The sequence below is a fragment of the Ochotona princeps genome, chromosome 32 (genome assembly GCF_030435755.1).
Source record: "Ochotona princeps isolate mOchPri1 chromosome 32, mOchPri1.hap1, whole genome shotgun sequence".
Lineage (NCBI taxonomy): Eukaryota > Metazoa > Chordata > Mammalia > Lagomorpha > Ochotonidae > Ochotona > Ochotona princeps.
This window is the reverse complement of record NC_080863.1, coordinates 8,045,116-8,059,086: the sequence shown is the minus strand read 5'-3', so window position 1 is coordinate 8,059,086 and position 13,971 is coordinate 8,045,116. Positions and strand designations below refer to the sequence as shown.

Genomic DNA, 13,971 nt, shown 5'->3' with positions numbered 1-13,971 from the left:
TCCAAACTGTGGACTTCAGAGGCACCTAAGTGTGACTGCTCTGTAGAGGCAGTACTCACTTGCCTTTATGTGTCATTTTACATTTGAATTTCTACTTCTGTTAACTGTCTCTGACTTGGATAAAATTAGCAAAACAGATAATTTTTAGTATAAAATCAGTCTTAAGAGTGAATTCTGGAGTAAAACTGTTTATATTCAAATCTTAGTTTGACTACTTAAAAGTTTCTTAAAGCTCTATTCTTAAGTTGTTTGATCAGTTTCCTCTGAAAAATAACAAGAAATTATATACTATTATAGTTGTTAATGGTTTTTATTTTTTTGTTTGTTTGTAGACCATACCCTTTTGTTTTATTCTACTCTAAATTTCATGGGCTAGAAATGTGCGTTGATGCAAGAACTTTTGGGAACGAGGCTCGATTCATCAGACGTTCTTGTATGCCCAATGCAGAGGTAAGCTCATCACAGGATGTGTTCGGACTCTTTAACAGCTTGAAATGCTTATAAACTATAGATGCATTTTGTGCTACCCAGCAGCTTTCTATTAAGAAAATTTTGGTGATAGTCTTTGAGGTCTTAAAACATTGCAGAAACTGTGCTGTTCCTTTTAAGAGGAAATATAGGATGACTGTTTATTCTAGAGTCCAATATGTGCTATGATTGGACCAAGTCAAGATGACAAGGCTAAAGTGGATTTTTTTTTAACATTTGCTTGAAAGGTAGAGTTAGAGATTCTTCTGCCAGTTCACTGCCAAAATGGCCACAACTGCTGATGCTGGGCTGGTCCAAAGCCAGGAGCCAGGAGCTCCTTCTGGGTCTCCCATGAGGGTGCAGGGGCGCAAACACTTCGGCCATTCTCGCTGCTTCCCCAGGTGCACTAGCAGGGAGCTGGATCTAACAGAGCAGCCGGGACTTGAACCAGTGCCCGCATGGATTCTGGCGCTTCCGGGGCCAGCTTTACTCACTAAGTTGCAGTGCCAGACCCTAAAGTACATTTTATATGTGCTACTATAAAGTTTATAAAATTACATTTTAGTTGCTTATAAAATAATGTTGGTTTTGTTTTCAGCATCCCAAAACAAACAAACATGTTTTAAAATGTTCATTTATTGAATGGAAAGGACAAAGTTACAGAGAAGGGAGGAAGAGAGAGCTTTCATCCACTGGCTCACTCCCAAATGGCCACGACCAGTAGGGCTCGTCCAGGCTGAAGCCAGAAAGCTGGACATCCAGGCAGGTCTCCTGTACATGGCTCATCGTCAGCCGCATTCCGAGGAGCATTAGCAGGCAGCTGAATCAGAAATGAAGCCAGCGAGACCGAGAGCTGTGCTCCTACAGGATGCTGCTAGCAGAGGCAGCGACTTCCCTGGCTGGGCCACAGCGCTGGCTCCTAAACATTTTATGATTTTATGATGTTGAACCTAACATTGTAGCTGTTTGAACAGTATGTAGTAGATCCATGTGTTCTTGACTTAGTAGGTTTGTGATATTACCTGTCCTTCAGTGCCATCTTGTGAGATACTGAGGACTAAAGGCTATCGTATAAGGTATCTCCTCATCACAGCTAAATGCCATCAAATGCAGGAGATGCACAAATACACATCTGAGATGGTACAATACTTTTGGGGGTATGGGGCAACAGGGATGTCATGGTGGGCTGTGGAGATGGGACTGGCAGCAGGCACCACCATACATTTGAAAAACTTCTTGCTTAATAACCACTGATATATGGTTAAAAGTATTATAACTAGTGACATTTTCCAAGCTGTGTTTTTGAAATACTTCAAATACTTTTCAAAATTAATAGAATAAGATGCTTCTAAAGATAGAATAATTTCATATTTCTATAAATGATTTTAACTAACAGGTGAGGCATGAAATTGAAGATGGAACCATACATCTTTACATTTATTCTATACAAAGTATTCCAAAGGGAACTGAAATTACTATTGCCTTTGATTTTGACTATGGGAACTGGTAAGTTCAAGTCTATCAATGTATCATCTGTAATTAAGATATTGTGGTTACTTCTGTAGCTTTTCTTTCGTATTATGAAATAGTTAAAATACAAAACAATCATTTTTGTATCAGCTTCCATTATTGTTGCCTAATTAATTCTTTTCTAACTTTTCCCCAAGTACTATTGCAATGTAAATATTCATAATAATTAGTAATTCTAATTCAGACAACACTGATCTTTTTTGAGAGTTTTTATCTCGTATTTTAGGGGATATAATTTAGTCATACAACATATTTGGTCAATCAATAGGAATAATTTATTTTTAACTGAAAGCAATGTCAAATATTTTTTGCAATGTAAATTCAAAGGGTTTGCTGCAGATACTTCAAAGATACTCAAAACTTTAGTTCTGAAACAGGAAAGAAAATATTAATTCTGAAAACAGAAACATAGTTAAGTTTTTCAAAATTTAAAATAGAGGTAGGCATTATGGTGTGGCAGGTTAGGCTGCTGTTTGGGATGTGAGCATTCCATGGGTCCCAGCTTCCTGCTGATGCCACCTGGGAGGTGGCAAATTACGGGCAAGTGTTTAACCCTGCTACCCACAATGTAGTTTGTGGCCTGGGTTTTGACCTAGCCATGTCCTAGCTGTACGAGGCATTCATGGGGTGAATCAGTAGAGGGAATCGCCCTATCACTCTGCCTTTTAAGAAAATAAGAACAAATGATTTTTTTTTTAATGGCTTTTTATAAACCATCTGTTCTAAATCTAGTGTAGTCACTAACTAGGCCATTTCGGACAGAATTCTTCATCTCTTTGTACCTCATTTGCTCAAATATAACATAGGAAGAATAATATTCATTTAACATGAATGTTTTAAAGGGTGAGTGAGTTAACATATAAAGTCCTTAAAACTACTCCTGGGACGAAAGCCTGTAGAAGTTAAATGCCGCATCTGATACTGTCCTGCTCTGGATTTCGAGTTCTGCTGATCACACCGTGGGAGCAGCAGGTTTTGGCCCAAGTCCTGGGCTTACTCCATCACCTTGGGGACCCACACCGAGTCCCTGGCTCCTTGCTTGGATAACTTTATTGGGAGATCCAGACTGCATTCCCAGCTTGTTGCCTGGCCTGGCCCTGCCCTGCTCTTAGGGCATTTGGAGAGTGCACCTATGACTGGAAGTTTGTCTCTCCTTTCTCTGCCTTCTGGGAAAACAAAACTGTTCATAGCACAAGCTACAGGTGCTATTTGCAGTTCTGTCATTCTAAATTCAAAGAAAACATCTAGAATTACATAGAACAGCACTTTAGCCCTATCACTCAGGTTAACTGTGTGACCTTGGTCAAAATACTGACCCGCAGTAAGCTTTGAATTCATCTGTAAAATAGGAGAAATAATTAGCATTACTGTGAAAATGAGAAATAGTGCACTGTTTTTCAAGGTTCCATCTGAAAAGGAAACAGACTTTTTCAAGGTAGCTGTGTAAGAAAACTGGATATTGAAATCCCTCCTTAAAGTAGAAACAAATTAAGTTTATGTCTGGTATTGACTATACTTGATATTCTCCATTTTGACTGGACTTTTGGACAGCAGTTTATCCAGCATTATGGGGTCAATGCATAATTATAGTTTTGGCCATCATAGTATTTTTTGTAAAGTCAAATAATGTGTCAGAAAGTCTTTTTTCTGTAACATATTAATACTTACGCTAAGGCCAAACCTGTGGTCAGAAATCAACATCTTGTTGTTTTATTGTTTGCTAGTAAACAAATATAAGGATTGCTTATAATTTTGCTTTGTTACATCTTAAAATAGATTACATAAATATCAGAACTGGAGAATTTCTAAATAAATATTTAACTGCTTATTGTTCCAGTAAGTACAAGGTGGACTGTGCGTGCCTCCAGGAGAATCCAGACTGCCCTGTTCTGAAACGTAGCTCTGAATCCACGGAAAACATCAGTAGTGGTTATGAGACCAGGAGGAAAAAAGGAAGAAAAGACAGAGACACACAGAATCAGAGTGTTACTTTGGATTGCGAAGGCACAACCAACAAAGTCAAGAGCCCAGAGAGCAGGCAGAGGAAGCTTTCTCCACTGAGACCGTCAGTGTCGGACAATCAGGTACTCCATTAGTGCAGAAGACAGAAGTACTACATGCTTGGAATTTTGCTTATTATTAAGTGTTTGTTCAATGCAGTACTTACATTATGCTTGTTTATACAATATTTATTTTACGCCTTTATCAAATTATTAGGGAAAAGCCAGTGTTATCTCAGAATTGAAATATTTACAGAATTAAACGTGAGATTTTCCCAAGAGTGCATATGTTCAGAAAAATCTTGCAGGGGGTACTTTCCTTATAAAGTCATAAACCATAGTTTGCTTCCCTTAAGTATCTGAAGCAAAGTAACATATCCTCTAAAGGAATCAACAGAAATAAGAGTACTGAGAAGTCCCTAGCATCACGGTGCTGGTGGTGAACTGTGACACGTACTGTGGTCCTGATTATATATATATATACACACACACACATACATGCTCTTGGAAGAATTGGGCGGCACCATTAAAACTAGAAAAATTAAACTTTTGCTCATTTCCATGGCCCTAACTTTTAGGAAGCATTTCCCTTAAGTTCTAAATTGGACATATTAATTAAGCACTATGTACTTCTAGGGTTTGTGAAAGAACATGTATATTTTGGGGGAAGAATATAAACGTAAGGCCACACTAGTATATTTAACCTTGGTATGCTTTTACCCATTTGAATTTTATTGGCTAGATTAAATAATAATTTGCTGCGGTTTTAGAAAAAGATTTTTGATTTAGAAAACCGGTTTTAATTGGGTTTGTAATTTTAAATATTGACTCACTTGCTAGATACACAGTTGCTATAAAGAAGTCCTTTCTGCCTTTCAGGAACCAGATTTTATTGATGACATAGAAGAAAAAACTCCTGTTAGCAATGAAGTGGAAATGGAATCGGAGGAACAGATTGCGGAAAGGAAAAGGAAGATGGTGAGTAGAGAAGGCAGCAGCTGCCTCCCGCCGTCATGGGGCAGGGCTGGACTCCCGGCCTCCACACTGCTCCGTGCCGGGGACAGGTCAGGGCCACGGCGTGCTGCTGGGCACTGCTACTGGCGTTGTCATGATCATTTCAGTAAATTCCACCCATCCTGTGTTTTTACTGGGTTTTCATCAGCTATTTTTTAACAATTTTGAAGCTACCAGTACTGTTCAGAATGTCTCAGAACACAAGTAGAATTTTAAACCTTAGAACAGCCCACAGAATGGCTCCCCCTGAAAAAGAAAGAGCGCGCCACTCTGTAGCTGTCACCCGCAGACCCCTCCAGGCGGCCGTGGAGGAAGGCTTGCACTACAACCAGTTCAGGTTTCTTATTCCTTTCACTTTTTATATCCACTGTTTCATCAGTAGGAAAATTAGCACAAGATATTCTCTCACAAACTGGTGGTAGTTGGCATTAAAGGTAATGTATGTAATACAACTAATAAAATAGCATAGTGTACTTTCAGTGCCCTACAACTGGAAATTGAGTTACTCAACTGTTGTCTTTATAGGCTTTATTTTTTTTTTTTTTTTACCAAATATGCTCCCTTGTTTACTATTTAAGGGATTTTCCTGTTGCATTCTAAGGAACTCCCTGTGTCACATATGTAGGGTGAGAGCTTTGTACAGTTGGTCATTATAGATTAGTGTGAGTCCCTTCATCACCTTGATATCTTCCAGTACTGGTTAGTGTTCAAAATTATGAAAGTAAGACCTAACTGTTTTCATAGTCTTAAGACTGGAAACAACTCTTTTTGGAAGCACAATAGTGACAGAGACAAGAAAGAAGAAAAATAAATATAGGGGGAAATACAGGAGGAAGCTGATGATTCAAAGATTCCATTTTATCTAAATTGCCTGTACCCTCCTGAGTTCCATACAGATCCTTCTGACTGTTCGTTCAGTACTGTTTGTTCCATAACTGCCAGAATACATCTGCAGATAGAGATTTCTGTATAAATCCTGCAAGAACATGGAAGGGACCCATTTACAGTATTGGTGAGGCATTTATCTAGAAAACTAATTTCTTGTACAATTAGCTAATTTCTTGTACAATTAGCTTCAGATTCTGCATAGCAGTCACTTGAGAAGGTACATAACATTTTAAAAAACACTGTGATTAGACAATAATTTTATGCAGTGTGCATTCTACATAAAAGTTTACAACTATGGGGCTACTTTGAAAATATCTGCCCTTGTATTAATACTGAGAAAGAAGAACTTAGGAAACAGTATCTTTGCTGCTGAAGTGTGTATGTGCATACGTAAGGGGCTTCAATTAAGACACTGCAGCCAAGTTCCTAGGAACTGTTGGCAGCCCCTTCTTAAATCATTAGTATTTATGCCCATCATTAATATATATATGCTTACTGAAATATATCTTGCTCCTGATTTTGGTTATTTTATTAATACAGAATAATTCCAGGTTTTATATCTTTTAGTGTAATCACTATAATAATATCTGCCTGCAAGGAAGCTATGAAGCTGGGTGTTTTTCAAGCAAATAAAATGTGGAGAAGTTGGAAAGTGTAAATGCCTATTACTTAGTATTTTGAAGGGATATGAAATAAAAAGTTAAAGAATCTCTGCTCGACTTCCTTGATCCATCTCTCTCCAAGTCACTGCAACTGTATTTCCAACTGGTATATTTGCTTTTAATGAATTATAGAATTTTTGGATGTGGACAAATGGTGTAAGAAACAGACATCCCAGGAATGCTGAGCAATTATTGTGTTTTTTCTTCCTTCAAAGCAATGGAATTTTTTTTGAAAGACTTAAACATAAATCAGCCTTTGTTTTTATATCTGTCATTTATATTGGTTAGATTCACTTAAGGAGACGAACGCCAAAAACAGGTCAAACTAGATAAAAGGGGGACGGTAATCACGTTATCCAGTGATTCCAACAAGACATCTTTATAAAACCACTAAGTTTAATAACAGATGCTGAACATCTCGTGTATTTAAGTAGACTCTGTTAAGAGGATTCAGGAATGTGTCTCTCACCTGCCAGTAAGTTCCGTGTGATGTGCAGCCTAGGCTGCTGTCACGCTAACAGCTTCACACACCGTCTGATGGAGCATCTTGTGGAATTGGCAAAAGTTGCACCAGGGGATTTCTGTGTTTCAGTTGCTGTCTCTGCCTTTGGGATATTTACAAAAATAATTACAACTCACAAGAATTGATATATATATACAAATTCTATAGGTATTTGATAGAATGGTCTTTGATTGCCTCCTGCAGCTAAGAGCTCTTGTGGCTAATTTATATGGAATTAAATTATTTTTCTAAGGGAAATAGCCTGCAGAGTTATAATCGTGGTAAGTTTATTTGGCTGGGAATCTAGGCTCTTTCTTGGGAAAAGGCTGGGCTGTAGGAAGAAGGTTGTTATATATCAAAATATTCAGCAATGAAGGTTTCACTAAATGAAAGTCAGGGTGGAAAGGTTTTGCTTTCCTAGTTCCTCCCTGACACACCGTTCCTACAGTGGCCTTTCAGGCTTGTCCATTACTAACATGTTTCTCCATATTGTATTTTTCCTTAAGACGTATTTACCTGCTTACAAAAGTGAGAGCTAAAATCTATGAGACTGAGTACATATTGCACATCTGGGAAGAAATAATTCTTTAGCAAGAGACTGGCAATCAGCTGAAACTGGTGAGAGGGATCTTGTACTGGACTGATTGCCAAATCAGTCTGTGGCCCTTGGAGATACCGCGGACTGCGCGCTCACCTGTCCAACCAGGGCACTCCTTGGGACATGTTTGCTGAGGTTCTTGGTTAGATGTTGGGAAGCATGCCTTCACTCTAACAAGGTTCATTTCAGCCTACCTGTACCTTGAAACGAGGTAAAGACCCTTGCTTCTCTCCATTTGTGATGGCGTAAAATGGACCTCCTTTACAAGATATATTTTCTTCTTGACACACTTTCGGTAGCGTCTGGTGATTCGTGATCCTGCTCCATTGAGGCTGCCTTAAGGACAGTCCCTGGAAGGTAGTTTAAACTTGTTTTTATATTTTAACAAATTTGAGAAATGATGAAAGTATACGAACAGACAGACACTTAGCAAATGCTAAGGGGGAAATACCTGGCTTTTACAGATGCTGATGCAGTGAGAGCTAAGTCAGTGTTCATGGTGGCCGCCGGAGAAGCCCAGGAGTCTGGACTGCATCGAGTCTCCTTGTAGCCCCAAGGCCTTCATGGGGTGGCACAGCATTCCCCACAGTTTGTCAGTCTTATTCCGCATCAAAAAGTATCCCAGAGTAATCTGATACTCAGTGATAGAGCTGTGAGGCCAGTTCAGTGAGCCCTACACTGTATCCCCAGCATTTGAGATTCTTAATGTACACGATATATCCTAAGAAAGGCTACGTACTTACTGAACTTGTACGGCCGGGCAGCCTCTTCTGTGGAGGGGATGGAGTGGGAGGGTTGGTGGTACTGACATTCCAGGTTTTCACTCACTGAAACACCCAAAATGCTAATAACTTTGTTAACACCAAATAATAACATCAAAGTGCTATTAACTTTGTTGGTAAGACCCTGTTTTCTGTCTTAAAGATCAGGGGTTCTACTTCTACAGCTGAGTTTCTGAGGACATTATGGTACTAAGTAGTAAGTGGGGATCCAATTATTTTTTTTTTTAAAGATTTATTTTATTTTTATTACAAAGTCAGATATACTGAGAGGAGGAGAGACAGAGAGGAAGTGGAGCTGCCGGGATTAGAACCAGCGGCCATATGGGATCAAGGCGAGGACCTTAGCCACTAGGCCACGCTGCCGAGCCTGATCCAATTATTTTTATAGGTTATATTTCTGAGGTGAAGCTATAGCTGTGTTGTCATAAAAATCCTTAAACACATGGGTCAAATAAATGCCATAATGTGTTGATAATTCTTGTTAAATGCCTCAGTGCTTGCTACATGCAAAGAAGCAACAAAGGTACTTGCGAATAAATAAGGGGTCACAGACCGTTTTCAAGGAGCTTCCAGTAGAGTGGGGTTCAGGGAGTAACAGACATCAGAACAGCCTAGAGCTGAGGTTCAGCTGCATCTTGCGATCAACAGGTGCAACATGAGCCGTGCTTTTCACTCGTCACCAGTGAGCCAGGGGTTACTCTCTGAGGTTTCTGAATGAAGAATTTTTTACAGTTTCTCGAACATAGGATAAATTTGCAGGTGGACTCTGACTTTAAAGGTGTATGTGTTTGTGTTTTTTCTCTCAAATCCTATTCAGAAAAGCTGTTTCCTGGGGTGCGTACTGCGGCACAGTGGGTGCGTGAGGTCTAGTGCCGTCTTCACTTTCATCCAACTCCTTGCTACTCCTGGAGCCTGGCAGGCAGCAGATACTGGATCAAGTACTTGAGTCCCTGCCATCTAAATGAGGTACCCAGCTGGAGTTCCTGCCTCCTGGCTTTTGGCCTCAGTCCTAGCTTTTGTGGGCATTTAGGGAGCGAACCAGCAAATTAAAGTGCTATTTCTCTGCCTCTGAAGTAAATAAAAATGAACTTTTGTTTAGGAAAAGATTTGTTTTTGTTGAATGGCAGTTAGAGAAGGAGAGACAAAGAGGCATCCTAGCCACTGGTTCACTCCACAAATGGCTGCAGTAGCCAGAGCTGAGCTGAGCTGAAGCCAGGAGCCAGGAGCCAGGAGCTTCTTGAGGTCTCCCGCATGGGTGCAGGGTCTCAAGGCTTTGGGCCGTCCTCCACTGCTTTCCCAGGCCACAGGCAGGGAGCTGGATCCGAGTGGACCAGACAGGACACAAACCAGAGCCCACGTGGAATGCCTGTGCCACAGGCAGAAGTCAGCTTGCTAGGCCACCATGTCAGGCCCTTTGGTAAGACATTAAAAGCCACTTCCACTCAGTAATAATGTGGAATAGAAACAGGAGTCCTTACATGCCTGTTTTTTCCTCAATTTTTACAGCCTACTACTAGAAATGTACTTGTACAGCTACCAAAGAACTCAGGTTCACAGGCTAATCACCTTTGTTTAAAATGACCAGATACATTTTAAGAGATGAATTCAATTTTCTAGGTGTTACCGTAGCATTTGCTTATTGCTGTGTAACACTTGGACTGTGACTACAGGCTTCCCCAATCTGTTGAAGAGGAAATCGCTAACTATAGTCTTTTTCAACTGTTAAAGATATGATTTTAAGCTAAACTTCGCCCAGTGTGTTTATGCGTTGAATTACATAGATTTAAAATTGTGAAACATTTCTGAAGTGTTGGGGATATTAAGCAAGCTTTTTCTTCTGCTTACAGAATATTTAATATTTACCAATATTTACAGTTTTAAAACCATAAGCTAAAATTTGTATCATAAAAAAAATGTACAGAGAAAGAAATCTGGGAGCTCACATTCCTTAGCATCCAGCCCTCTGGCATGAAGTGTTGCTAAAGTTAGTTCAACATACATCTCACTTCACATTGGGTCCGTCATTCGTCTAGCTTACAAACAATGCTTTCACACCCTGGAGAGTTATGACCTGGAAGTAGTTGCAGAATGCACAGGTCATAGTAACAGCCTTATGTGGTAAGTTCAGTAGTGTGCAAGAGTTTGTTAACTGGAAACAAAAGGCCAGTTCATTGGCAACTAAAGGCCAAATGGCCCAAGCAGAAGCAGGGGTCACAGGTGGCTGTAAGGCAGCCTGTCATCTGAGCCATCACTGCTTCCAGCCAGCAGGAAGCCAGGCCTCTGCGGGGGACACCTGGGGATGAGTTTGGGTCCTTACATGACAGTTGTACTTCTGACCGTGAGTCTCTAAACCAAAGGCATGTCAGACTATCAAAGATGGTTTTTCTGACCTAAATTCATCTTTATTTCAGAAAATTCAAGATAATCATGAAAAAGAAAACAGTATATATTGCCTCCCTTGGGGGCCTTTTTCTTTTACAAATAAAATACTTCCTGCAAAAAAGCTTTTGTTTTGAAATTGTCACAAAGCTCTGAAGAACGGAGAATGCATTTTTAATAGGGTTCTATATGGCAAAAATGAAAGTGGTCACTTACAAGATGAGAGATAGGAAACTAAGGAATTCAACTCTGAAGTTTGAATTCCAGGGAACAAGGAAAAACCCTTTGCCTGTCCCGTTTGGTGTCTTACTCCCAGCGCGCACTAGGCCAGCCAAGGTGCAGAGAGGAAGCCGCGAACAAGTCGCCTTACCTCCTTGGGCCTGGGTCCTCGTCTGGAGAACACATTTTGTGAGCGTCTCCTTTGCAACACTGCAAACTGTGACAACAAGTTAGAAACAGCAGTATTTTAGGAGTTTTTACATCCTACTTTCTTCCCCAGTGTAAAAGCAAAGGGCAAAAACGAACAAGCCAGGCAACCAAGGGGTGGTCTGCAGGTGGGATGTCTTGCTGCTTGAATATCTGACAGTAACTGGAACTAAAGCTCTAGCGTTTGGCAGTTGGACCTTGAGATTCCGATCTTTTTTATCCCTACATCTCTGACAATAGAGGAGAGAAAGGGATGCCTGGCCCTTTGCATACAAAAGCAGACAACCGCTGTGTGTGCTTCCTAGTTCCGGTTCAAGCGCTGCAGGTCAAGGCTATGGGTCTCGAGTTGCTCAGCCAACGCTCAGAACGCCGCCCTTCCCCCACTCCTGTCGGTGTAAGACATGGAGCTAAAGCAATACTGCTGGAGAACTGAAGTCGAAATAACGAACGCTTTGAAAATGCCCATTTTCCAAGGACAGTTTGAACACCTCATATTTTCTATTCAAATTTAAAAGTATTATTTCCCACATGTCATAGTTGGAGAGGTTAGCCAGTTGCTTAGGATCACAGAAACAAGAATCCTGACAAGTCCGAGGCTGCAGCCCACAACGGCCAGCTACAAAACACCAAAACTATTCTGTCTCGTTAGATGTACATGCATCTTACCTGAAAAACTATGACTTTTTTTCTTAAAGGCTGGTTTCTCTGTTTTAAAAAAGTGTTTTTTCTGTTTGGAAAAGTGAAGGTGGTCTGATTGACCATGAGCCAAGCGTTCCTTTCTGAGAATGTGTTAGTAATGGCAGGGATGACCGAGTGGGAGCTTAGGATCCTGAGATCCTGAGTGCACATGAAGATGGCTTTTGCCTCCCATGTTTACTAACAGTGGAAGTCTCTGGTTGATAGTATCATAAATACCATCGAAATCTGCCACGCGCACTGGACTGCTCAGTTTTACCTCAAAGCAATGATATTGTTGAATTTTGCAGACAAGAGAAGAAAGAAAGATGGAAGCGATTTTGCAAGCGTTTGCCAGACTTGAAAAGAGAGAGAAAAGGAGAGAGCAAGCATTGGAAAGGATCAGCACGGCCAAAACGGAAGTTAAAGCCGAAGGTAAAGAGGCGCACGTCAGCGATGCCGAAGTTACTCAGGTACTGCACTGCTACTCGAGCTTGCCTCATACCTTGCTAGAAGGCTTTTACTAGCAGTTTTCCGATTTTATAGACTTTTCGATGACATGCAAGACTGTACTTCAAGGAAAAATTTTCACTGGATCAGTTTGTAACAGACTTCATTAAAAAAAAGTTGCAATGTTACCCTCTGAAATAGAAAAATACTATTATAAACAACTTCCATAAGCATATCCATGAAGTGGTATCAAAAGTTCTTTTCTGTTGTATTTTGAATCAGGAACAAGCAAAGGAGGAAACTGCGAACAAGCCAACCCCTGCTAAAGTGAATAGAACTAAGCAGAGAAAAAGCTTTTCCCGGAGTCGGACCCACATCGGACAGCAGCGCCGCAGGCACAGGACGGTCAGCATGTGCTCCGACCTCCAGCCGTCCTCTCCAGACATAGAGGTCGCTTCTCAGCCCAACGACGTGGACAATGCTGTGCTTGCAGAACCCGAAACCGAAACTGCACTGGCGGAAATAATCGCCGAGGCTGAAGTTCCTGCACTTAACAAATGTCCCACAAAGTACCCCAAAACAAAGAAGGTAATGCTTAATGCAACCACTTTCCCTAACAGGGTTATCATACAGCGGTGCTTCCAGATTCATTACATCTCGTGACCAACAGAGTAAGATGCCTATATTTTATACTTGTCGATTTTAAGATTTATGTGTATTGGTAAGTTAGATGTACAGAGAGGAAGATCTTATGCCTGCTCATTCACCCCCAGGTGGCCAAAACGACCGGAGCCAAGTTGAAGCCAGGAGCCAGAGCTTCCTCCGGGTCTCCCACGTGGGTGCAGGGTCCCGAGGCTTTGGGCCGTCCTCGACTGCTTTCCCAGGCCACAAGCAGGGAGCTGGATGGGAAGTGGAGCAGCCAGAAGAGAAACTGGCACCCATATGAGATCATAGTGTCTGCACCCAATTACTCCGCTATTGTGTTATACAACATAGTATCTGATGTAGTAGTACATTATTATTTATCATGTCCCTGAAAGGCCTCATTACATTTAATACAACACCTGGACTCAGCATGATGGCTCAGTGGCCAAAATCCTCAACTTGCACGCACCAGGTCTCATTCGGGCAACAGTTTACATCCCAGCTGCTACACTTGACACGCAGCTCTCTGCTTGTGGCCGGGGGAAGCAATAGAGGACGACACAGACCCTTGGGACCCTGCACCCGGTGGGAGGCCCAGAAGCAGCTCCTGGCTTCTGGCTTTAAATGGCAGCAGCTCCGGCCCTTGTGGCCACCTAGGGACTGAACCAGTGGGTGGAAGATCTGTTTCCATCTCCACGTAAAGCTGCCTTTCCAGTAAACCCACTTACACTGTCCCAGATCCTACGAGGTTTATGTGCGTGATCTTTAATCCTCAGCACACTGCTTGCTGGTCCTGTCACACGCACACACCGAGATGGAGCAAAGTTACCCTTGCTTGCTCCTAGGCACAGGGCGAGTGTCCACCTTTCCCACGGACAGAACAGTAGTTGTAAACATACAGTCCTAACATGTGTACTGTGCATCCTGTCCAGATTAACATTGAACAGGATGA

The 13,971-nt window shown here is 41.3% G+C and overlaps 1 protein-coding gene across 1 annotated transcript in view; it reads left to right on the top strand.

Moving 5' to 3' along the window:
* KMT2E (lysine methyltransferase 2E (inactive)) overlaps positions 1–13,971 on the top strand; it is a 71,592-nt gene that overhangs the window by 49,728 nt on the left and 7,893 nt on the right. The window contains exons 11-16 of the mRNA XM_058657576.1: positions 333–450; positions 1,865–1,974; positions 3,836–4,082; positions 4,878–4,976; positions 12,236–12,397; positions 12,657–12,962. Coding sequence (XP_058513559.1) covers positions 333–450; positions 1,865–1,974; positions 3,836–4,082; positions 4,878–4,976; positions 12,236–12,397; positions 12,657–12,962 — 1,042 coding nt within the window. The remainder of the gene's footprint in view (positions 1–332; positions 451–1,864; positions 1,975–3,835; positions 4,083–4,877; positions 4,977–12,235; positions 12,398–12,656; positions 12,963–13,971) is intronic.